At 40.7% G+C, this 25,656-nt stretch overlaps 1 protein-coding gene and 1 long non-coding RNA gene across 2 annotated transcripts; both read right to left on the bottom strand.

Moving 5' to 3' along the window:
- Nucleotides 1-2,825: 2,825 nt before the first annotated feature.
- Nucleotides 2,826-13,956, bottom strand: LOC125884434 (E3 ubiquitin-protein ligase TRIM39). Its single transcript, XM_049569387.1, has 14 exons — nucleotides 13,838-13,956; nucleotides 13,456-13,664; nucleotides 13,218-13,322; nucleotides 10,881-10,976; nucleotides 8,987-9,220; nucleotides 8,727-8,874; nucleotides 8,417-8,464; nucleotides 8,132-8,158; nucleotides 7,506-7,570; nucleotides 6,788-6,898; nucleotides 6,356-6,474; nucleotides 6,116-6,181; nucleotides 3,583-3,679; nucleotides 2,826-3,484 (listed from the first exon to the last, which is right to left on the bottom strand). Exons 2-14 carry the CDS (start codon nucleotides 13,660-13,662, stop codon nucleotides 3,335-3,337), a joined length of 1,473 nt encoding a protein of 490 aa, XP_049425344.1. The 5' UTR covers nucleotides 13,663-13,664; nucleotides 13,838-13,956; the 3' UTR covers nucleotides 2,826-3,334.
- A 16-nt stretch (nucleotides 13,957-13,972) lies between these two features.
- LOC125884444 (uncharacterized) lies at nucleotides 13,973-23,556 on the bottom strand. The gene is made up of 3 exons (XR_007448700.1): nucleotides 23,412-23,556; nucleotides 16,160-16,301; nucleotides 13,973-14,105 (listed from the first exon to the last, which is right to left on the bottom strand). It is a non-coding gene; the product is annotated as an uncharacterized LOC125884444 (long non-coding RNA).
- Nucleotides 23,557-25,656: the final 2,100 nt, after the last annotated feature.

The following is a 25,656-nucleotide window of genomic DNA, read 5'->3' as shown; positions in this document are numbered from 1 at the left end:
GTGTTCACACAGAGGCGTTAATCACATGGTCTGTTTGTTTTAGAGAGGACGAGACCTCTGGGGATAATTCAGCTCCTGGTAAAAACCTCCTGAACAATGAACACAGAGGGAATTCTGACCATGTGCAGTTTCAGCTGGTTGCAATTCGCAATCCTCACCAGAAGGTGCCACTAAATCCCCCTAAATCTCACACACTGTTCCTTTAAATCTGCGGACTATTTGTTGATGACTTAAGTGTGGTGTAGTACCCTTATTTAATGTATATCACACTGAGAAGTATGGAAAAATGCAGTGCACTATGAGTACCCGGATGGTGCACTCACAATGGTCAAGAAGTTGAGTGTGGAACTATGGACACTTCTCGCCCTCAGTGGTCGCCATCTTGGCTACGTAGCAGAAGGGGAGGGACCACTTTTCAAACTGGAAATGGCGGCCGAGGACTGCGAGACCATGAAAGTCGCTGCACAAATGCATGTGGTTTTTTGCACTAAGCACCACTATACTGTTGTCGGGTATAAGCCAGCAGTATGTTTATTAGGTTAATTTAGCAGTCTGTAATGATTTGGTACCGCGAACGATAACGCAAATGCTAATGCTAGTTTGCTAACTAGCTAGTTTGTGGTCATCATTTCCAGTGAGTGCACAACGGCTGTGTTTGGTTTGAGACAACACTACCCTGTCGAAATTCGCGCACTACGCCACTAAGTACATAGTGTGCATAGTATACTACATGGAAGTGTACTAACGGAAGTATGTGATTTGAGACACACCAAGGGTCTCAGGAGGACAAACTAATGTGAGACAAGATGGCAGCCATCTTTGCCAAGTCAGTCCGCAGCCGACCCTGACACGAAAGTGGACAAGGTCCACAACCTGATCACATTTTGATGTTTGAAACTTGTTTATTTATGATTAATACTGTTGCTGTTTTACATGGCAACAAAATTGACCAATTTTAGCGACAGTAACAAGCTAAGACACGGTTAATTAGGAAGAATGCATTTGGGGACTTTACTGTTGTCCCGTTTGAGGTCGTCGGGACTTGAGGGTATTGGGGCTTAATTATTGTTGTCAATGTTTAGTTTTTATACTTATCGGGTCCTACTGATCCCAGATAGCTAGTAGAACTTAAAAATGTGAAGCAAACAAAAGTTTAAGTCTCAGGAGTTTTAGTGTTAAGACCATACAATATGGTTAAGACGTATTTTGCAGTAAGTTTTAGAATTTCCTACACTATGAGTGTCCTTGAACATATAAAGTCAAGCAGAAGAGATAAGCTAACACAGAGATGCTAAAAGTGTTTAAGCTCATAAAGCCTGTAAATATGTTCGTATTGTTGCCAGCAGGGGTTTCATATCAGGCTGTAGCTGTGTTTAAACTCCAGAGGAGCGTGTTAGAAACTATTTTCAGTCAGTGCTAAGCTAAGCTAAGCTACATGAACTGTTAGCACCAGGTGAGCTGTGGCTAGTTAGCTAGCAACCGCGCGCTGTGGGAGGAAAAGACACTTTGCACCCAGTTTCTGAGTAAGTGTAGACACTGAGACCTGTGATAAGCAGAACATTTGTAGTTTAAAGACATAAAGTATAAAAGTATTCCTGAATTCTGTGGATAGTGTGCTTCGGAGGCTGTGACCAGAGCTGCAGTGGAAGTGCTCCCCCACAGGACCCAGACTAACACCTGCCCACAGAGAGAGTCACCTCCATCACATCGCTCTTGGACAGAGTTGAACATGGTTGTTTCCTGATATTTCTAATGAACAGTGAGTAAAAACACTGCATCTCTCAAGTAGGGCTGAGTGACATGGACAGAAATTTAAATTTCTGTATTGACAAGCTGACTGGCGATACACTATTTATATCCAAATGGGCTACATGTTCAGCTGCAAGTCAAAGCCACATTAATTATTTAATTTTTATAATTATTTAATTATTATTATCTTTATGCATTATATACGTCTTGTACATGAAATGTCTGTGTTGTTGCCTGTCGCCTGCATCCAGGAGCTGTCTCAGGATGCATTCACACCGATGCTATTTACTTTAAACGAACCCTGGTCCGCTTCCACGGATAGTTTGGTTTGGTTGGAGTGGTGTGAATGCTCATTTGAACTCTGGTGCGGACCAAACAATTGAACCCTGGTCCGCTTGAAAACTGGGGGTCTCAGTTCACTTGCAAGTGAACCCTGGTGCGGTTTGCTTACAGTGGGAAATGCAAACAGACTATCCAGTGAACCAAAGAGAGGAAGTGACGTAGAGCGCAGTGCATTTTGGTGTTTGGTGTTTTTGTGGTGACCAAGCCGGCTGAGGGGGATGGATTTCCGTTTTCGGTCCTGGCCAATCAATGAGCTGGGTTTTCTTCTTCCTCATGCTTTTTGTCTTCCTGGTCAGTGGTCGTTTCGGGCAATACCGCCCCCAAATGAGCAGCTGTTGTAACTGTGTGACGTTGTCCAGGTGGTTTGGTCCGCTTTAAAAAGTGCAGTGTGAAAGTGAACCGAACCAAATGAAGGTGTGAAATCTTTCGGCATTCCTCTGGACTATCCTGGTGTGAATGCACCCTTAATCGTTAACAACTAAAATTTATTACGGTATTGTGCGTGGGAATTTAAACGCTCACCTAGCAGTTTAGCTTGTAGGTGGGATACAACAGTTTGGTCCATAAATGTCTAAAAATTGTAGAGAAAAAAAAAAGTCTGTCACGGTATTCCAGACCTGAGGTTATGTCTCCAAATTGCTTTCCGTTTTCAAGGAAGTTAAAGTCAAACTTTTCCTCTGAAGCTCAATCTGCAGATAATGACCACAGTCACCGCAAGAATTATATCAAATATATTCGTATCAGAAAATGTTTATTTAACAAATGATCAGCAAATCATTTACAACACAAAACTCAAATGTCTAATTGGCATTATTAACTTTACAAAGTCAGAGGACAACAGGAAGTTTAACAGGCCAAAAATAGATATTTATATAAAAAATGTATAACCAGGAGACTTTTTTTTTTACAAGGCAACTAAGTGCATACATATCAAAAAGAAGAAGAAGACATTTAAAGACAAAACTTCGTATCTTTCTGTAAAAACTCACCAATAAAAGTTTATAATGACAGAAAAAAGGAAAAGCATTAAAGGTCCCCTTTAACCTGGAAAAATAAACAACTGTTTTTTAGGCACACATTACTTTTTTTGATCAAGACATGTACTTTTAGTGTAAATAAGGTGCATTAAAAAAATAGAGCTTGTTTATTAAAAAATAAAAATAAAATCCTGCCCCCACGTCAGAGGTCTGGGCTGAGCCCCCAATATCCTCAAATCCTAGAGACGCTCCCGGTCGGTCTGTCACTATGTAATGTTGACTGGCGCGATAATCAGCGGCCCGTCATTCTTCCCAGATTTATTAGTACAGGGGCTGAAGAACGGGAAGATGCACTCAGTGAAAGTGTCGTTGAACGTGTAGATGTGGACTTTGGCATCGACGTCGTAGAAAGACACCTGTAGAGCCAAGAGGACACACACATACGTAGTTATCTGAAAACACTTGGTTGAAGACACGAAAATTTAATATGCAGAGTATATTTCCCATACTGCACCTGTCCTTTCTCATAGTCCACAAATATCCCAATCCTCTGGGGTCTGAGGCTCAGCTGGACGTCAGTGCACGGCTCAGAGCGAAAGGCGTACTTGTTCCTGCGGAGAGTTCAGAGAGGAAATAAGAGTGACAAAAGAAAAGCTGATTCAAATTCAGTAATCAAAATTTTCTCTGGTGTGACAGTCGGCCATATTTTTCACCACACATATATTTTACTACAGCCTAAACTATCTCTATTTTTCAACATTTTATTATTATTATTTATTATTTTTAGTATTATAGACCCTACTTAACATAAAACATGTTGATACAAGAGATTTCTAAATGTAAAAACATGATCAAAATATTTCTTATTGCTCTTTACGTTATTTAAACAATGTACATTTTTTTAGTTTTTGCTCATTTTTATGAGTAGACAAAGCCATTTTGATAGTTTCATCTGTACTAAAAATGTTTCCCCAGTGCCTACATTGGTATTTTTTTTGGTATTTCATAACCCTTAAATCTGTACAACCTAAAAGCTAAAATGTAAGTCAATAAACTATTATAATTAATAAAAGTATTGAAATAAAATACAACAGACATTTCTGTCGACCTGCTTCTCTGCTTCTTTTGCGCCACTGCACGTTTTTTGCAATCTTTTAGACCACTTGTGGCATAACGTAATGACATCATCACCATCGGACGACATGATGACACAAATGACAGAAATCTGAGCTTCTGCTGCAAAAAAATGAACTCCCTAACTATTATAGTTTTTTTTATTTAAGATTGCTTTTAAACGGGATTATGTAAACAACAACCCCCTACAACGAGGGAGGTTCGTTATCAGATTATTTAATACCAATTTTTTTTGGAAAAAGAAAATGACTTCACGGAAACAAATGCTGAGAAGAATAAAGCTGCACTGGACGTTTTTGGCCACTTGGTGGCAGCAGAACAAGCAAACAGTTGCTTATCTACACATCCAGCAGTTACAGAGTAACTTTATCATTCATTTGGAGTTGTTTTTGTGTCCACCTGATGAATGAATGCAAGTCCAGTCTTAACTATTAACTGTTAAGTACTAATAGCTCTGTTTTTGGACTACATTAACTCTTTGTGGTTGTTTTGTGTCTTTTTGTCGTCATTTGCATTTTATTGAGGTAATTGTTTTTAATCTCCTTGCAGTAATTTTATGTCTCTCTGTCATCATTTTGTGTCTTCTTGTGGTTGTTTTGTGTCTTTTTGTAGTTGCTTTGTTCACTTATTGTCATTTTGTGTCTCTTTGTGGTCATTTTGTGTCTCCTTGTGGTTGTTCTGTCTCTTTGTGGTCATTTTGTGTCTCCTTGTGGTTGTTCTGTGTCTCTTTGTAGTCATTTTGTGTCTCCTTGTGGTTGTTTTGTGTCTCTTTGTAGTCATTTTGTGTCTTCTTGTGGTTAGTTTGTGTCTCTTTGTAGTTGCTTTGAGTCTTTGTAGTCATTTTGTGTCTCTCTGTAGTCATTTTGTGTCTTCTTGTGGTTGCTTTGAGTCTGCTTGTGGTTGGTTTGTGTCTCTTTGTAGTCGCTTTGAGTCTTTGTAGTCATTTTGTGTCTCTTTGCAGTCATTTTTTGTCTTCTTGTGGTTGTTGTGTGTCTCTTTGTAGTCGTGTTGTGTCTTTGTAGTCATTTTGTGTCTCCTTGTGGTTGTTTTGTGTCTCTTTGTAGTCATTTTGTGTCTTCATCTGTAAAAATGTTTCACCATCAGCACAAATGACATTGAGTATTTTTTGTATTTCATAAGATTTAAATCTGTACAACAAAAGCTAAAATGTAAGTCAATAAATATTATAATTAAAAAAGTATTGAAATAAAATGACACATTTGGCCACTTGGTCGACCTGCTTTTCTGCTTTTTGCAGTTACACTGCACGTTTGTGCAATCTTTTAACTATTAACTGTTAAGTACTAATAGCTCTGTTTTGGACTACATCACCATGTGGATGACAAATGCATTTTAGAAATCTGAGCTTTTCTGCAATTTTTTGGTGGTCTCTGTAGTCATTTTGTGTCTTCTTGTAGTTGTTTTGAGTCTGCTTGTGGATGGTTTGTGACTCTTTTATAGTCGCTTTGAGTCGCTGTAGTCATTTTGTGTCTTCTTGTGGTTGTTTTGTGTCTCTTTGTCGTCATTTTGTGTCTCTTTGTAGTCGCTTTGTGTCTTTGTATTTGTTTTGTGTCTTGTAGTCCTTTTGTGTCTTCTTGTGGTTGTTTTGTTTCTCTTTGTAGTTACTTTGTTTACTTATGGTTATTTTCTGTCTTTTTGTAGTCATTTTGTGTCTCCTTGTTGTCGTTTGGTGTCTGTTTGTGGTTGTTTTACTATGTTACATCAGTAGCTAGCTTACAGAAAATAAGTTTGCCGTTACGTTACATGACGTGGAAGGTTATCCATGGAAGATTACTGTGACAATTGTTTTCATTACACACAACAAAATTCCAGGACTTTTCTAAAACTTCCAAAGATTTTACTGATTTCATGAATTTCCCAGGCCTGGAAAATGAGACAGTGGAATTCCATGCCTTTTCCAGATTTTCCATGACTGCAGGAACCCTGAGCTTTTATCTGTTGAAAACAGCTGCCCGTTGCTGCAGGAGACAAGGCACATGAGAGTGTAATGGCGGGTCAGAAAAGCAAAACAATGAGCTGTAAGAAGCAACCAATCAAAACTCGAATTCCGTGACTAAGTCTAACAAAAAAACAAAGCAAAAAAAAACATGCCATTTGGGGGAAATTCACTAACGACTGATGGCGAGACTCACTTGTCTCTCAGGCTGAGGAACCAGTATCCGTTGCTTGGAGTAACTTCAATCTTCCCCTTCCTGTTGACTGACTGTCTGGCCACGCCCAGATCCCAGTCCGTCTTCCCGCCCACATCCACCTGATCACAGGATGAAGGACATTTAATCAAACGCTAATTAATGTTATGGTTAATGTCGTGATTAACAGCTTTGTATGCCAGTTGGTGTGCACGCAATCGAAGGTGCTGCTCTTGATCGGTTGGACGAGAGTGGGGAAAACTTCAGAGATCGTTACTGTGCAGACTGTGGCTCCAAATGATGCCACCAGTGCAAGATGGCAGTAGCCGTATCTGAGATACTTTGGCTTCATTTTCGTACAGCGGAAGGGAGCAGCGGCGTAAATAAGAGTTTTCTTTGTCAAATAATACATACTTATAGGAGAGAGCCTCTCACCTCCCAGTAGTGTTTCCCAGAGGAGATAGCCTCCCTCCCAACAACACAGACGACTCTGTCAAACCTCTCTGGATTGTCTGGAACCAGCTGGTGTCGATCTCCACACCTCACCTGCAGAAACACACACAGTTCATCAATTCTGAACCTCACAGACAGAGGACACGATTACTGATACAGGGGCAACTCCACCATCTGCAGCCCATTTTCTATAGGATTTATATTACTGTTACACAAGTCTGTCAGTGATTTATGCAAAGACAACTGGAAGGTAAATTTTTCAAAATAAAAACCAAGACAAAGTTTCAAGATTGTAAAGAAGTTTCTGGTGATTTTGTGACTACAGGTTTTAGTCCCTGCGTTAGATACAAACTGGATAACTTAAAGGTTCAGTGTGTAAGATTTAGAGGGGATTTAGTGGCATCTAGTGGTGAGGATTGCACATTGCAACCAGCTGAAACTTCCTCTGCCTCCTTCAGTGTTCAGTGTTTTTCAGCACAGACAGATCAACAGCTCTTTCTAAGGTAACAAAAAACACAAGGATTCTTATTTTCAGGTGATTATACATTAAAGGAAACATTAATTATATTATATTCCATTTCTGCCAGTATATTCCCTTAAATCCTACACACTGGACCTTCAATGCTTGCTAATTAAAAACTACAAATCCACTCTGAATGATTAATCATTCTATGATATGACAATTAAACAGGTGTCTCACACTCTTCATGTCCTCTGAGAGAATCAGTCTGGGATGGGCAGTGTTGCAGTCCAGAGTCACATCCACTGTGTTGAAAGAAAGAAAGAAAACATGATATAAATAATTTTATATTATTCTATATTTAATCTAGGGCTGCACCAAATAGTTTGAGGCTTCGGAAATCCATTCATAGTGTTGACATTCGATTGTAAATCAACATTCAAATGCTGCACAGGTCTTTTTTTATGGATGCTTATTCATGCAGTTAAATCCAGTATTTCTTCACAGTTGCAGATAACGATTAAGTTACACTAAATTATTAGTATTATAATATTTGTAGAATTAGATTTCAGTGGTGGCTGCAGTGGATTGTTTCCAACTCGTGTGATCGAGTCCAAAAGTTATTGAAAAAAGATAAATGAAATAATGTTGTTGTCTAATGAAATATTCTGTTTCAGTCCATATTTATTGGTGTTCAGGATCAAAGGATGCTGATTTAATAATAATATTAAGGAAGACTCATCTGCTTAATTCAACAAATCCCTTTAATTAGATTGAGGTTTTTGTTTAAGGACTTTCTTTCGTTAAATATGATGGCAGACATTCGAAGCTTCAGTCAAAAACTTGTCCATAGTATTGTTCTGTACCTGCATACTCCTGTATTCTCTTTATTCCTGCAGGAAAAAAAACAGAAATGTTTCATTAAAATAATGCAAAACTCCTGTATAATACAGCGTATAGATTTATATCATTAACCTGTTTAAGGTGGAATGCGATCGTGACTTTGTGTATTATGTGTTTAACTGTTTAAGGTAGGATAGATGGAGTGGTTTGCATCTGGCACATTAAAGGTGGATGGCAGATATCATTCACATGTTTATGTTCAGTATCATGGCGAGCCTACTTAAGGTGGAGTGGGAGTGGACACTCACTGGGCTGTGGTCGGATCGGACTGGGTTCCAATGTTGAGACAGGAAAACCTGCAGAGGAACAGGAGACTTGTACCAGGAGCTCAACCATTTGCCTGTTAAGTTTAATTCACTACTGAATGGCTCATACTAAGCTTAACCACTAGAGGGCAGCATTTCAGTACTTAATAGATCTATTGTTGTGTTTGGCTATAAAGAAGAGGAGTACTTTTCATAAAGCACAGATCATTTGTCATAAAACTCTCTTTTGACTCTACTCTGGCCGTCTTTATTGTTTTTAATCTTTGGAAACTAGCTTTTGTATTACACTGACCTGTTTCGGCGATAACCTTTAGCTCCTCCTGGAACCTCTCCATCACCGCTGCTAGCGACCTGTAGATGGTCCTTGTCCCCAGGTCAGAGTTCACCGACACCCCAGACCAGTCTTTGGCAGGTGGAGGACTGGAGAGCATGGGGAATGTCTGGAGAGTAGGTGGAAAATGAATACAAGTCAAATGATCCACTCAGGTTTCCTACAATGTCTGCTTTATGCAAGTATACCACCCAGATATGCCCCGTTGGATCCTCACCAACCTTGACACAGTGCAAGTAGTCATCAGATTGGGCGAGCTCGGCCAGGGCGCTTTCTCTCCTCCGCAGTTCTTCAACCTCCAGCTCCAGCTGTCGTATCATGGCGTCGGCCTGATGCTCGGCTGCCCTCCTGCTCATCTCCATCACCTCCATCAGCTCCCTCTGGGAGCGCTCGATGGCAGACATCAGCTCAGAAAACAGGCACACGCTGCCCGCCGTCTCTTGCTCAATTGCCAGCTGGGGAATTTATGAGTCTGTGATGTTAAAACTTTGAAGACACCATTTTCACAGTCACCATTTTAAGTGTGTAAATTTTCAGCTGCATTCATATTCTCTTGTAAGGTATAATACCTCAAACTAATGGGAATGTATAGCATCAAGCTAGACCAGATTTACAATGTCAGAAACCCACACTGCCAAAAGTCACAAGTTGGGAAATACTATGAAACTAAAATTGAGAATCCTGACCTCTCCCAAAAAGGTATCAATACCCCAAATTACAAAAATAAAAACCTGAAAATTGAATATAGACTTTGGGGTAAAAAAAATTGGGGAAAAACCCCAAAAGGTGGGTAAAACCCTCAAAACTGGTGTGAATATGAAATTTGAGATCCATGACCATCCGATAAATCTCATAAATACCCCTAAATACAGAAATAAAATTTAAAAACATAGGCTTCAAACTTGGGGTATAGCCCTAAAAGTTCTAAAAGTTGGGTAAAACCCTGAAAGCTATTTAGTCCTGAAAAAGTTAGGAATGAATGTTGAATTTGAGAACGATGACCCCCCCAAAAATGTTATAAAAACCAAGAATTACAGAAATAAAACCTTGAAAACATACTTCTAAACTTGGGCTAAAAACCCTAAAGTTGGGTAAATCCCAAAAAACTGGTTAGACCTCAAAAAGGTAGGGATGACTGTGAAATCTGAGAACCATGACCCTCCAAAAAATCTTATAAATGCCCCAAATTACAGAAATAAAACCTAAAAAAATTTTTTTTTTTTAAAAAAAAGGCTTCAAACTTAGGGTATAACCCTAAAAGTTGGGTAAAACCCTGAAAATTATTTAGTCCTGAAAAAGTTACAAATGAATATTGAATTTGAGAACCATTACCCACCAAAAATGTTATAAAAATCCAGAATTACAGAAATAAAATTTTGAAAATTGAAAATATACTTCTGAATTTGGGGTAAAACCCTAAAAGTTGGGTAAACCCCAAAAAACTGGTTAGACCTCAAAAAGTTAGAGATGTCTATGAAATTTGAGAGCCATAACCCTCACAAAAATCTTATAAATACCCCAAATTACAGAAATAAAACCTTGAAAATTATTGGGTAAAATCCCCAAATTTTGGGTAAAACCCAGAAAATCCAGTCAAACCACTGAACCTGTAAATTCTGGTAAAATTGAAAAATGCTGTTCATGCAAAAAGAAATTTAGGTAAAGTGTACATAAACCCCTCAAATAAAGAAATTAAAATTCTGAAAATCCATAATCAGGAAAACAAAACAAAGCAAAGGAAAATTGAAAAAACACATTTTTGAGTAAAACCCCAAAGTAAATTTAAAACCTTGAATATCTGGCGACCCCCGAAACCCTTAAAGTCAGGGAGAACCTAAAAAATCTTGTAATAACCCAAATGTTTGGGTCAAGTCCCAAAAATTATAGAATGAATAACCCCAAATTATGTAAAAGAAACCTTGAAATTTAAAATATACTTGTCAAACCCACGAAAACAGAAATTGTTGCCAGAGAAGTTGGGAGAAAAATGAAAGTTAAGTAAAATAAAAGAAGGAAAAACAGTTGGTGACAGTGTTTGAGATTAAAAGCTGATAAAGGGATGGCAGGAGGATTTACAGGTTTTGCGACACACCTGTGGCATTTACAGGAACTTACATCCAGATCAGCCACGGACAGTCTGATCTTCTCGATCTTCTTGATTCTCTGTTTGATCATCTCCTGGATCTCCTGTTCTGACACACTTAGCTGGCCCTGCACACACACACACACACACACACACTTTTGAGTATGACTCACTATGTGTTTATAGTTGTACTCCAATCCTTAGCCTGCTATGCGACATTTTGAATACAGATGTTTTTTCCTTCTTTGCAAACCGGGCTCATAAACGTAGGTATTTAACTTTTAGTTACAGTATGCATATGTATGCAGAATTAGTAGACTGCGGTACAAGGTTTTAGTATTGGTAGCGTTCTGGTTTCTATCTGTGGCCCAATTGTAGTCTATGTAGTATTGACCAATCATGTTTGAATGCAGGTCCAGGTGGAGAGTAAAAGAGCTGGAAAGCATTGGCTAAAATGCAATCTTGGAACCTATCTGCTATCGTCTGGCAAAAATTTAGCTTTTTTGTAGCTTTCTTTTTTTAGTTATTTATCTGCATTCCTAGCAGGTATCGGTTGATAGAGACAACTGAGGATGTACAAAGAGGAAGTCTTGGCTTGGATATCCACTGCCTGCACCAGAACGTCTGAAATATTGCCTGTTGCCCCCAGAGGTGTATCGTCATTGCAGACAGAATAAACAGAGACCAATGGTAGGCTTTATGTATTTGATTGCAGTTCTGAATCAATGCATCAGTGTTAAACTTTGGGTAATGACCAAAACAGTGAGGCTTAGCTAAAAGAAAACAAAGGTATTTTTCAACCTGGACGCTATTTCCCATGTTTTGTGCGTGCGAGAAACCTGTAAAACAGGTTGCAATGTAATCCCTACGGACAATTGCACACCACCAATTTCCGTCCACTTGCTTGTTTTTTCAGATTGTTGACACATGTGTCTGGAAATATTACAGAAAGGACCGCACAGAGAAATGAAACTCTGTTCCTAACCTTCGCTGGTCTGTTTGTTATGGTGACGAATTCTCACTCAAGGAGAAGTCTCGTCCAAAATCTCGCAAAATTGACTTGTTGCAGGAAGACAATAGCAGAATCATTAGCAAGATTGCCAAGAAGAGTTTGAGTACAGAGAGCTTAGTGTTATCCCATTTCAATTCAGTTTTATTTGTATGGCCCAACATCACAAATCACAATCTGCCTCAGGAGGTTTCACAGCATACGACATCCCTCTGTCTTTAGACCCTCACAGCAGATAAGAAAAACCCCCAAAACATCCTTTAACGGGGAAAAAATGGTGGAAACTAAACTAATTTATCTAAAAGATTTTTGAGGTCATGTGTGAATATTTAGCTAAATCTGACCATATGAAAAAGTCTGCGAGATATCAGAAGAGACCTTTTCTTGAACGAGACAGACCGGATCGGCAAGGTTAAGTTTTTGGTGGTGAAAACAAGCACTTTTAATGGACGTAAATTGACAGTGCATTTGTCTGTAGCGATAACATTGCAGCCAGTTCGCTGCCATGGCTATAGCGCTGTCTCTCAATACTGAACATATTTCAAAAAAAAGGGTTGCATAGTGTCGGGATACGGCAACACTAAACCCCTGAGCTTTTGTTCCGAAAATGTCGGCATGCAGCCTCGTTTTGTGGATGACAAACACGGTCACAATCACCGATAATGGGGAAATACAGTGAGTGACAACAACCCCGCCCACATTTAAGGGTACTGTTTGCGGTGGAAACACTTAATGGACCTAGGTTCTAGGTACCATGGCTGAAGGGTTACCTTTGGTTCCAAAGGTACCATACCAGAAGTGTTTGGTGGAAACGGGGCTTGAGACACAAAACAGGGGAAAATAAGGTAAGGTAAGATTAAAAAATACCAAAGTTTCCCTTACCAGAACTTAGAGCTAGGGTTATTTGTGTAACCACCAGTGTTCTTGTAGGTTAAGTCATGACTTGAGGATGTCAGATTTATCTTGGTTTCAAAATTCATCTGGGTTTTAAAACCCTGGCTCAGCATTTTGAACCTGTTGTGTTTATCTAAAAGTGAAGAACCACTTCACGTTCGGTGGTTCTTTGCTTCAACGTCACCTATTACAATCATGAAACGCACAACTTGGACGGTATTATTCCTTACATAACAGAGGCACAAGTCCAGACTTCCTTGTGTCCTTATCAAATTCACTTTGTTTGGCTCAGATTTCCAAACATGAGGAACTTCTTGCTATCTAACGTCAACAATTACCTGCTCTGCAACAGTTTGTGCTTTGTGGTTTTTCTTCCTTTTAAAGTCACTGGTTAAAACAAAGACACTTCAGAAGTAACCTCAGACGTCTGAGTGATTCACCTCAAACATCATTCTGTTTTTCCCACCTTGGTTTCCATCCATTCAGCTTCGAGAGTAACTGTGTCGTGACCCGCATGGTCGTGGAGCTCACATTCAGGACAGATCGATTCTTGGTCAGTCCGACAGTAAATCTGAAATCAGTGAGACAGTGAAACAGTTTACAGGCCGTTCTTCTTACTCAGTAAGCTCAAAGGACTATATGAATCTAAAAGACTGAAAATCAATTACAGATATTGGTTTATAATGTACGTTAAAGTATTGTACCACTAATCCTCTGTGGTGGATATCACAGACAGGGAGGCTGCAGCTGCTCAAAGCCCCACTCATGGTGAACCTTCTCCGGCCCTTGGAGCGGGAGAATTGGGGAGGCGGTGGAAGCAGTGCGAAGGGGTTGGTATGGGCAGAGATTGGACTGTCATTTGGTACCGAAGAAGCCAGGGAGGTTGTGACTGGTGGTGTCAGGATGGGCATAGCTTCCAAGATAGAAGATACAAGAATTAAGAGAAAGATCAAGGAAGTCGAAGTCGGCACGACATCTGTGAGCCTTCTTATTGTACTTCTTAACAACATTTATTTTTAGCCACACTAGTAGTGTCTGTTCTCGTGCAGCCAGGAAAGCAACACTGACTGACGTCACATGTCTTACCTTGAGTATCACAGGATATTGTTGCTGATGTTTTCAGAGTAGGTCGAGGCAGCTTTTTCTTCAGTTCATCAAATAAATTGTCTGGTACATAATGGTTTTTTCCTCCTCCCCCCCCTCCTCCTCCTCCTCCTTTCCCCCCTCTCTTGTCCCTCCCCACTCCTCCTCCGGTCATAGATCTGAACTGATCAGTAATCTCTCGCAGTGTCCTGTTGATCTGGAGTTCTGGTCGCTTCTGGAAGGTCTTCTTACACAGAGGACACTGACAAACCTGAGAGAGGATGGATGGATGGATGGATGGATGGAGAGGAAAAAGGGAACCAAAGAAGATGATAAATTAAGAGGGAAGACAGAAAGGCAGACAGAAAACAAGATAAAAGGAATGTGGAAAAGTATATGATGTACGTAAAGATAAATGGATTACTTGTTGATTTTTAAACAACCTATACAACCTGCTGAATGCATTGTGGTACTGGCCCCAGTTTGTGCTACTCATGTATTAATGTGTTGTTGAGGTAACCATCCATTCCTATAAAATATAATTAACCATTGATGTTATGAAATTAAAGCCCCTACAAGGAACTTTCATTGTGAGTTGATTTTGGCGACCCTGTGGACAAAAGCGGTAGTGTTTTGCCAGAATGAAGCCTACATTTCCCATGAGCTCTAGCGCTTATAGTCGTAAAGATGCTTACCTGGCTCGCGCATGTGTTTGTTTTGGGGATGAATGAAACAAAAAGACAGGAAAACTTTGTCCCCGCTCCTATCGGGGATCCCAGCTCACCTCTGCTGCGCCCCAGCTCCACCTCTCCGGCGTAAGCACCACCGCCAATGGGGTAAACGCAGCTGTCAGCTGGTAAGGCTGAAGGCCTGTTTGGCGAGCACTTCCACGGCTTCTTGGACTGAGTATGGAGCGGTGCCTCGCCTCTTTATTTCTCGGCACTCGCTGGACCCTGTTGACGCCTGGCTGGTACCTGCCGTCAGCCTGGATGAGGTGTTCCAGCCCCGCGGCCTCTGCTCTCTTCGTTCCCGCTGGCGCAGGGTGAATCTGCGCAACCTGCGGCCTCTGTGTGTGGCTCCCCGGACAGCTAACGCCATAGACCCGCTGGCTTCTGCCAGAATTCTGCTGGTAAATGCTAGATCGCTAGCGAACAAAACGTTTATACTGAAGGATTTCCTGACTTCCCGAGGATTGGATTTTCTCTGTGTGACTGAGATGTGGCTGACTGTTGGTGAGTCCAGTGCGTTCACAGAACTTTTACCCGATGATTGCTGCTATTTTAACTCCCCACGGACGTCGGGTCAAGGAGGAGGAATAGCAACTATTTAGAAGAGTCACTATAGATGTAAGCAGCTAGGTAAGATGACGTGTGCCATCTGAGTGCCGTAAATCGCTTCGTCCTGGAAGCGACCTGGTGCGGATCCAGAGACAGTTTCCTAAAGGTATGGATATACGCTATATAGAAATAGCTTATCTTCACACCGATGGTCTCATTTGCTGTTGTAGGTCACGCACAGACATCAGCAGAAACGAGAGACTTTTGCATATCCAGTTAAAAGTTCCTTGTAGTGGCTTTAAGTTATGGGATTTTTAACCACTTGGGTACAAGGAACGACTCCAGTAAAATGCAATCCTGTAAACACCTTCAACTCGTGCAGTGTAATTTAGTCCTTATTTTCCTCTTCTTACATCATAGATTGCTACTCTGTAATTGTCTGGGTAGTCAATGATTTCTGGTTGTAAACTATAGTTTTGGCTACAGTTGCTTCTCTTGTTTTACAAATTAAATGTTGTCATTGGTGACGTTTACAGCAATGTCCTTGAACGTGCTCCAGACCCTGTTTGGTTCCATCTCTCGCATCACTAGGGGCATGTGTCTCAACCCGTCCATACATCTCGGGCCTCCACAAGAGGGCCGCACGGTCAATACACCTGCACACGGTGGCTCTGCAGCTGCCCTCAGTATGTATGCTAGTTCACGAAAGGCACAAACTGAGGCTATATGGTAACATGAAGTCACACACACACAAAAGAAATACTAAAGCAACACAAACACAGTGCACACAAGAGCGAGAAAAGGAGGAAACAAGGAATAAAAAAACAGAACAGACACTGTCAGAAATTCTCGGTACAAACTGAGGGACTAAAGGAAGAAGGAAAGAAATGGAGGTAAACAAAGGTTAAGCAAGGACAGAGTGAAAAACAGAAGGCAGGAGGGAAGGACAGAAAGATAAAGAAGGAAGCAAGCAGACCAAGGAGACAAGAACATAAGAAAAACAACCTTCAGACATTTCTGGAATGACTTCAATGTGACACTCACACACCTTAGATCCATCCCAGTATCTGTTGATGCAGGCCATGCAGAAACTGTGGCCACACGGTGTGGACGAAGGGTTGGTGAACACATCGAGGCAGATTGAGCACAGGAACTGCTCGTCAGTCAGGAAGTTTCCAACTAAGGACATCCTGTGGAAAGCAACAGATAGTTGAATCAATACAGACCAGTCAGACAGTCAAAACAAAAGCAAGAGGCTCTTGTGTTTTTACTTTACTCTGGCACTGTTTCCCCATTTAGCTGTTCCCAATTGTTTTTGTCACAATCACCCGCTGCTGCTGGCCTTAAGAGGCTAAACACTACCAAATGCCTTCCTATGCATCTTCTCATCTGTCGGAGGGAAGTTTCGCCAGCGATCTGTGAGTTTAATAGGCGAGCAGGTCCATGCTTTTTCTACATATTCAGTGCTGTGTTGACGTTCCAAGTCACAGCAACTAATGCCAGATTGTCAACAAAAGCGCATCGTTGGGTTTAGATAAAAACATCATGGTTTGACTCTGCATTCTTACGGGAAGCGAACAGTTGGATTCCAGGTGGAAGTCTGGGATTTGTTAGACCCACCCACCTGACCTTTAGGGACTTTTCTAGCTCCTTATATGAAGTCGTCACCGGCAGCGTTTCAATCTGACGCCATCCAGCGGCATATCATACCACCGCCACAGGTGCTATCTGGCCGCAATCTGTTGATTCCACCTGGTTGTGTATTATACTGCTGCAACAGGTGCGGTTCGCCACTGTGTCATAGCACTGGGAAAGGTTCTGTCCAGCCGCATTACAAACCTGCACCATCCACCCACTCTCTTGAAGTGCACCAAAAAGTGGACCAACAGAAAAGGGACTCAGTTCTTTTTGTGTTCACATTGTCAGTTCATTTGAAAGAGTACTCAGTTCTCTTTCTGGTCAACTTCAGCTCTGATGAGGCCTCAGTCCTCTTTCTGTTCACACTGTGGAGGAAAACCTTAGCGTTTCTGTGCTGTAGACTGTTGCCGTTGGATGTATTCTGCATACATTTGTAATCGTGCAGTATCTTCAATCACCTTCGATCATCCTTCTGTGCGGAGTTTGCATGTTCTCCCCGTGTCAGCGTGGGTTTTCTCCAGGTACTCCAGCTTCCTCCCACAGTCCAAAGACATGCAGGTTAATCGGTGACTCTAAATTGTCCGTAGGTGTGAACGTGAGTGTGAGTGGTTGTCTGTCTCTATGTGTCAGCCCTGTGATAGTCTGGTGACCTGTCCAGTGTGTAACCTGCCTCTCAACTAATGTCAGCTGGGATAGGCTCCAGCCCTCTTGCGACCCCAAACAGGACAAGTATAACATTTAACAAGTCTAGAAGAGCTGCATGATTAAATAACTTAATCAGTTTTCAAGTTAGTGGAGCACTTAACCAGAAGTTAGCCACTTGGCCGCTGGAAGTCTCTAGTGTGCTTGTTGTATGGGCCACACATTGTGAAATATCCTAGTAACCTGCGTCCTGGCATGCTACTCGTCTGTGCGTGAGTCTATTTGTACTGTCATTTAAAATAGTAATGTTTCAGTGAAAATGCATGTGTTCGGGAAGTACTGAGCATACGACTATATCAGTGAGACTTGGATTATACTGAGAGTTGTGTGAGAGTTTGTAAAAAGGTGTTTTGATTTAGTTTAGCTGTTGTCGAAGGCAGATCGCATTTACTTCAATTCATCAAGAATGTTCGCCTATTTTGGATTCTCCGTCCATCATGGAGGCATGCGAGAAACATAGAATTCTCTTCTGGAATTCCAGGGAACACGGTTGATATACAAATGGTCATGTTGCAGATGAGGTATTCCTTAAAGGCCAAGTGGTACTGTATGTCAACACAAACATGCTCTTGAGGGGATAAACCTTTTTTTCTTGTAACCCGATGACCTTAACTCAAGGAATGAACTTCAGGACAAACATTTTTTGCCACACCACAGGTAGTGCTTGATCAGTGTCTGCAGTCTGGTGTCAGCTGTTTGACCTTTTAAGTGTAACAGTGGCGAGAAGTGGAAATGGTTGCATAACAAGCAGTTTATCCATTGTAATCTGGACAAGACAATGAGTAGAGTTAAAATCCAGGGTCTCTGTATGTGTTTTAGATGGAGATGGTAAAAGGGAGAGAAAGTAGAATGAAGGCAGTGTTAATGGTGATAATGTAACACATTATATAACACAGACATAAACATAGATCACCTCCGCTGTCGTAGATCAGATTGTCATGGTCAGAAGCCGTTAGGAATGAAGTGGGTCAAGATTCTGTCCTTCATTATCACACACAGTACATGCAAACACCCACACACACTTTTTTAAGTGTTCCAGTGACATATTATTTTTGTCACAAACATATGAAGCAACACATTTTACTGTTTCAGTGATACTAACAATCCTGAAAGTACACATTTTTATAAGTGTTAAGTGTTTGACTCCATTATCTACTCCATCCATCCACCTGCTTATCATGTTTCAGTGTAATGTGGTGGGACTGGACACGATCCAGACACGTCCCAGGTAAAAAACATGATAAGCCCCGGATTGCTTACATGTCTATCACAGAGCCAACAACAGACACTTGTTTTGAGACTGTGGGAGCAGACATGTTAACTTTCACACAGTAAAGGTAAAATAGAAACGAATCATTATTAAGTCACAAGATAAACTATTTTTCTGCTGGTACTCCGGCTTCCTCCCTGCAATCCAAAGACATGCAGGTTAATTGGTGACTCTAAATTGTCCGTAGGTGTGAATGTGAGTGTGAATGGTTGTCTGTCTCTATGTGTCAGTCCTGTGATAGTCTGGCGACCTGTCCAGGGTGTACCCTGCCTCTTGTCCGATGTCAGCTGGGATAGGCTCCAGCACCCCACGACCTCCAGGGGATAGGCACATAGTACCACTGGATATTGCACATATAGTGTAGTAAAAAAAAAAAGGTTTGTCCTATGTATATGAATTCATTCAAAGTCCTTATTGCCAAGGGGAAAAAGCTGTGTTTGAGTACCCACAATGCAACACAACTGAATTCAGCTCAGTTGGACATTATGCAAGCGTGTTATGCAAGATGTGGCTAATGTGGCCTCCAGTCGCTTAAGGGATAGTTCGGATTTTCTAAAGTGTGGTTGTAAGACGTACCTATCCATAGTCAGTGTATTACATACAGTAGTTGGCTGTCAGCACGTCCGCAGTTTAGAGTAGCAGACTGGCGCACAAGCATGCAATGTACTGCTGTGGACAGGGACAGCAGCAAAATGCATTTTAACAACAGAGAAATAGAACTATTATATCCATCTAATGCTGTCTTCACACTCACCAGACTCCTTTGACAAAAACAGTAATTTTACCCCACAGAACGCGTTGCTGAGTTGCTGGTCTTTGTCATGATAGTGTGACTTTGGTGAATCTGAACCAACCCTTTAAAACACTAATGTACCACAAACTAACTATCTGATCCAGGCAGCAGTAGACCAGCAACTCCTGTCTTCTCCAAGGTAAAATTATTGCTTGAGTCAAAGCAGTTTGGTGGTTTTGAAGGGAGTATTAGTAAGTCAGTTCCCTGTTGGATAGGGCTGTCTGACAGCAGTGAAAATACTCCCAATATAACACACACTGATTTTTTTAGGTGGCTAAAGTATGTTTTGCTGCTGCCCCCATCCACAGCAGTACATCGCTTAGCTGCCTGCTTCTCCAAACTGGGGGCATGCTTAAATCCTTCTACTTCCACCTACGAAATATTACCAAAATTAAATCAGCTGTGTCTTTTCCTGACCCAGAAAAGCTTATTCATGCTTTTGTATTCTTGTGCCTCGGCTACTGTTACGCACTGTTTACGTGCCTCGGTAAATCCTCAGTAGCTCGGCTTCAACTAGTGCAGCTCGTATTTTAACTGGGACAAATTGTAGGTCACATATAACTCCAACTCTCGCCTCCCTCCTGGTTGCCAGTTAACTTCAGAATTGATTTTAAGATTCTTTAAGTACCCTTTAAAGCTCAGTATGGTTTAGCCCCCAGTTACATAGCTGACCTTCTGACTACCTGTACTCCAAGTCGTGACCTAAGATCCTCAAGCCTATCTTCACTAGTTGTCCCTAGATCGAGGTTAGTAACTAAAGGTGGCCGGGCTTTTGCCATCAAGGTCGCAAGGCTCTTGAATTCTCTGCCTGAGGAGATTAGGCTTGCTAGCACGTTACCTGTTTTTAAGTCATTGCTTAAAACATAACTCTATAGGAGAGCTTTGCCTTTTAATTCCTGATTTTTAACCTCTGTGTTTCATGTCCTTTTGTTCTATTTTTGCCAACAACAGTTCTATTATCAATAGTCTTCAGGTGCGATTAAATAACCATACTAGTCTGTTAATACCCATTGAAATCATGCCAACATTTTCTCAACTTGGCCAAAGTGTTGGTTTCAGACGTGAACACAAAGTGGCCTTGAGGCTTCAAAAGAGTGTCTTAAAAAATGTTAATCCGATTAGAGTAAACCACAAGGTGCTTTTTAACATTGCGTCTTGCAGTGTTAAGCTTACTTACCCTGAAGGAAACTGGTTTGCAGCCAAGAAATCACAGAGCACAAGCAAGCTATGCTCTTGATCATTAATATTAATATCAATATAACAAGTTAACAGCACCTGAATGAGATACCCCTGCCATCTTAATAACAGAAAGGATGATAGGCAAGACGTGATGTGACCTAAAGGGCGCTCCAGAATGAATTGCTTGACTGTTACAGACTCTTACTTTAAACGATGCTTCAAAAACAACATTTCATCTCACTGTTATATGACTATACCTCCGTACTGCTGCTTCCAAATGAAGTTAATCTGGAACTTAAATTTAGACTTGAAACTATCTAAATCTCCTCTTACCCAGGTGTACTGAGTGATGAATCCTACTTGATCGTAAGTAACCTATTAGCATAGGTAAAGCCTAGTTCACTTTACACAATTTTCACCGCGACTTTGACGTTGCAGAGGATCTTGAGAGCCACCTTGGGTCGGAGGTGAGTGAGCAGATAGTCTGCCACAATGAGTCCTCATGTGTGAACAAGCCTACGAGCAAGTCGCCCCCTTGTCTGCGACTGGGACTGGATATCTGGCATGCTAGAAAACTGGAAAAGTCTGACAGGACTGACAAAGAGCATCAGCCAACGTCAGCACGCAGGAGGATGGAAGAAATGTGAGGAGGACAAGGCGCAGGGTTGCCACTTGCCAGGTCCGCTTATTAGCCGCGACTTTGGGTTTGTTTCTAAAGTAGAGTTGCTTATTTGGGCTTGCTCTCCAAACGTCACCTTTCTCTATATTTATCCGTCTAATAAGTTATTTAAATGCATGATAGTCGCTTCTTTTGGGCTTGTTTCCATAGCCCGGGTTGCTTATTTCTCTCCCAAGATCTGGCAACACTGACAAGCCAGCAAGCAACACCAACAATGTCAGCGTCCACAGGATCACAGGGAGCACGTTGTGTTTGGACCCAGGCCTGATTCAACACTGGAAAGAATATCAATGCCTTTACGATGTGTCGTCTCCAAGTTAAAAAATGTAGTTTGGTGACGTCACCGCATTATCTGGGGCTCTGTCGGCGAGGGCTCAGTGGAGAAATCTTGTGGTGTACACACACAGGTCATAACGCAGTTGGTGAGACTCCCGCTGACAGAAACGTACGTTGCCAGGTATGAACACTCAAAAGATTACGATAGTCTCCACGACGCAAAATCAGGGTGAAAATTGTGTAATGTGAACTAGGCTTAACACCCACTGGGTGCAAAGACTCTGACACATGCCCAAGAATTGAAGGGATACTACCAAAAAAAAAAGGAGATCAGCAGTAATGGAAAAGATGTACTGTTAAACTCCAAAAGAATTAAATTAAATTAAAGGGAAACAATAAAAAAATCCAGCAATGGCAAAACATTTATGATGCTTGTAAATGTCATATCTGCAGCAGCGGTGGAGGAAGTATTCAGAACCTTTACTACAATAAAAGTCCTGCATTGAAAACGTTACTTAAGTCAAAATATGTAAGTTCAATCAGGAAACTGTCTTAAAAGTAAAAGTACTCGATTCAGAAAAATGTACATTAACTCAATAAGTCAAAATCATTAAAAGAAAAAGCAGAAAATCCTCATATTTGTTAAGCCGGAAGGATTGATGAAGGAAAGAGAATTCCTGCACATTGTCCCATCACTTGCAGTAAACTGTATCAAGCAAACAGCATTTCGGTCGTCAGACCTTCATCAGATAAAGAAGGGTAGAAAAAGTCAGAGCTGAGAAAAGCTTCTTCACCTGATGAGGGTCTGACGACTTAAATGTTTGCTTAATAGGGTTCGTTGCAAGTAATGGGACTGTGCGGGAATTCTCTTTCCTTCATTAATGGTTCAAAAGTTGATCAAAATAGCTGCCAGTTGAGTTTCCAATCAACTGACGAATCATTTCAGCTGCACTTGTATTTTTATATGGTTTGTAATCTTAAATTATGAATTAACGAGAGTCATCAGATAATTGTAGTGGAGTAAAAAGTACAAGATTTCCCTCTGAAGTGTAGCCGAGTAGAAGTAGAAAGTGGCATAGGATTAAAAGACTCAAGTAAAGTAAAAGTACCTCAAATTTGTACTTAAGTAACGTATTTAACTAATTGTACTTAGTTACATTCCACCAGTAGAGGGACGCTCAGTAACTCAAATTACAGTAATTGGGATCAGTGGACCCAGTATAGTTATCTAGCCTACAAATTTTTATATAGGATATTTATGTATTTCTTTTTATGATCCTCAAATTTCCTTCGTATGTTTTCTTGCGTTGGACAATTTGTGGACTATACGCTTTTCTCTTCTCTTGGTAAGAGTGCTCTCCACCACTTGTAACATTTTCTCTTACTGAAGAGAAGAGCAAAAATAGCAAAGTATTGGTGAATCTCAGAAATAAATGTGAACTAACAAAATATAAATAAATTTCAAATTTGAACAAAATAGGATGAAATTTGTTCATATATGATTTCCTGCACGAGGTCCATTGTCTGTGAGAATTTGCTACTTTCCTCTTTTTTTAGAGAAGTCGAAATTGATATCTTTTGGTTTTGGGCAAACAAAACATCAAAGTAATTGTTTGTTGCAGCCTTACTTCAGTTAACAATGCATATTTTATGATTTTCAACATTTAAGGCCCATCGAGTGACACTGTCTGTTGTCAGTAACCTTTTTTTTTAGCTATGTCAGATAAGCATTAAACATGGAATATGAGTGTAAAAGTTGATACCTTGCCAGTTGATAGGTCTGATTTTAAAATAGATCCAAAAAGCTCCAGAGAACGTTGTTTTTTTTTCTGTCTGTTGTGTCTTGATCTTTAGAAGTCGTGCCTTGATCGCTCAGAGCCTCACATATGAAGTGCACCTGCTTCTCAGGCTGTGACATATAAAAGATGTGTGTGTGTTCGATTGTCAATTTCCTCAATCATGGAAAGGAAAGTCACACCACGCCCACTCACCTGTCCTACTGTATGTGGCAGGACTGGTTGAGGTGGAAACACAAAGTAGGTCAAGTGGCAGCAGTCTCAACCTTCAACCTATATTTCCATGATTTATGTTCATCTGGCCTCAGGCAGGGTCACATAGAGTAAAAGCGCGGAGACAATGTAGCCCATTTCCTCATTTTTTTAAAACCACAAAACACTGAATTAATCAATATTCCTATATAACCGTTTGTTTTCACAGGAAATTTAACGTTTACATACAGTCTCTTTCAAAATAAACACACTACGTCGGTACAACACAACAAATGGAGTTTGTTTGTTTTTTCTTCAACAACAATAACACGTGGTTGGGTTTAGGATAAAAGAACAGGGTTTGGTTTTATAATAACGGAACGAGATCACCGCTCTCTCAGGTGACAGTCAGTGTTTGTTGGACCCATCCACCACCCCTCCTGCCCGCCTTAACTAAAAGACGCCATCTTTCATTGGTTTCCGACGCCGGATTTCGCCGACTTCAATGTGAGACTGGGCTCCATCAGCAGGCCCAAACGGACAATCTGCTGATTTTTTAATTGTTTTCAGCTCTGATCCAAAATGAAAATCTGCAGAATCCTTTTTAGTAGATATTTTGTATCATAAATTTTATTTTATCATGAACTCTTCCAGACAAATTTCAAATATTTGTTGGATCAGAAAGAACAAAAATTAATTTGCTAATATTTTAACTGTAAATCTTATTTTTGACATTCCTTCTCACTACACCACTAACCTTGATTTTATTGCCAACTGAATACAACACATGACTGTCACAAACATGCACAAGGAGGTGGAGGAGACAGTGACAAAATTCTGAGTTTTAAAAGCAACATCTATATTTCTAAAACCTGGGGAAAATCAGTTGAGTCCTGTGGTCGTATCCAGTGAAATCAGGCAGCTGTTTTCAGCAAAGCTTCGATAAACCCATTGTGAACTACCTGCCCAACACCAAACCAAATGCTGGATTTACGTTTAGAAAATCCTGTATGTGTCCACATGTCATGTTGTCTGAGCGATCAGATCTCAAGATGCATCGAGAACGCATTGAATACATTCGCTGGTGATCCGATCACCCAGAACACATGTAAGTACCAGGCGTAAACTGGGCCTTGGACATATTGGTGACTTCTTGTTAGCGAGTTCAATATTACCTGCAAATAAGAGTTTTAGTGGTCGGAAGGCAAATTTTTCTTCTAAAGTTCAGCTAAACACATCCTGGACTATTTCTGGGATTCATATAGGGAATAGTATTACCTGGGGACATCAGGTAATATGTAATAATTGCAGAGGTCGTCTTTGATCTTAATCCCTGGCAAATCCGTCATGTCCATATTATTTAGAGAAAAGGCAAATACCAACCACATTTAGCCAAACACAGAGGTCATGTCATAACATTAGTCCCATGTGATTTAAGGTCACATTTAGGGGCCCTGACAAATGAAGCTGATGGTTGGCCATCGGTCAATGTTTGGCGGTCAAAGTGCGTCTGTCACTCTTGTTTTTGTGGTGTGTCCTGTGCCATTCTCCTTTGTCGGCCCTTGTCAGATGTTTTTCAGTTGATTCAGCATATTAGGCCCTGGAGCCCATTGGTGAATGAAATCACTCTGGTTTGCAGTTCAGCTCTGTGCATGAGAAAAAGTGAGGAAAGTAAACAAATGGTTAGTCAAGAGGGAGTGAAACAAACTTGTATCAGGTAAGATAATATTAGAGCTTTTAGCCATTGAACTCTTTAACTGAAATAGTTCGTAATTATTTCTGTTATTATTTGCTAGTGCATGAAAAAAAGCGTGTTGTTCTAAATCACATAAAGTCTCCTGGTAATAATAGTCCTGTGTGAACAGGGCTTAAGACTAGGGCTGTCCAAAAAATACCATCTTTGAGGCTTTGGAGCTCCAGTGATAACTAAATGCAAATGTTCGAAGATTTGACATAATGCAATGGGCCCTGGGGGGATGAAGGGTGTAAGGTGGACTATTGCACAATCCATCTCAACTGT

The sequence above is a fragment of the Epinephelus fuscoguttatus genome, linkage group LG23 (genome assembly GCF_011397635.1).
Source record: "Epinephelus fuscoguttatus linkage group LG23, E.fuscoguttatus.final_Chr_v1".
In the NCBI taxonomy this organism is placed as follows: Eukaryota; Metazoa; Chordata; class Actinopteri; order Perciformes; family Serranidae; genus Epinephelus; species Epinephelus fuscoguttatus.
The sequence above is the reverse complement of the archived record's forward strand: the minus strand, read 5'-3'. Positions and strand labels throughout refer to the sequence as shown.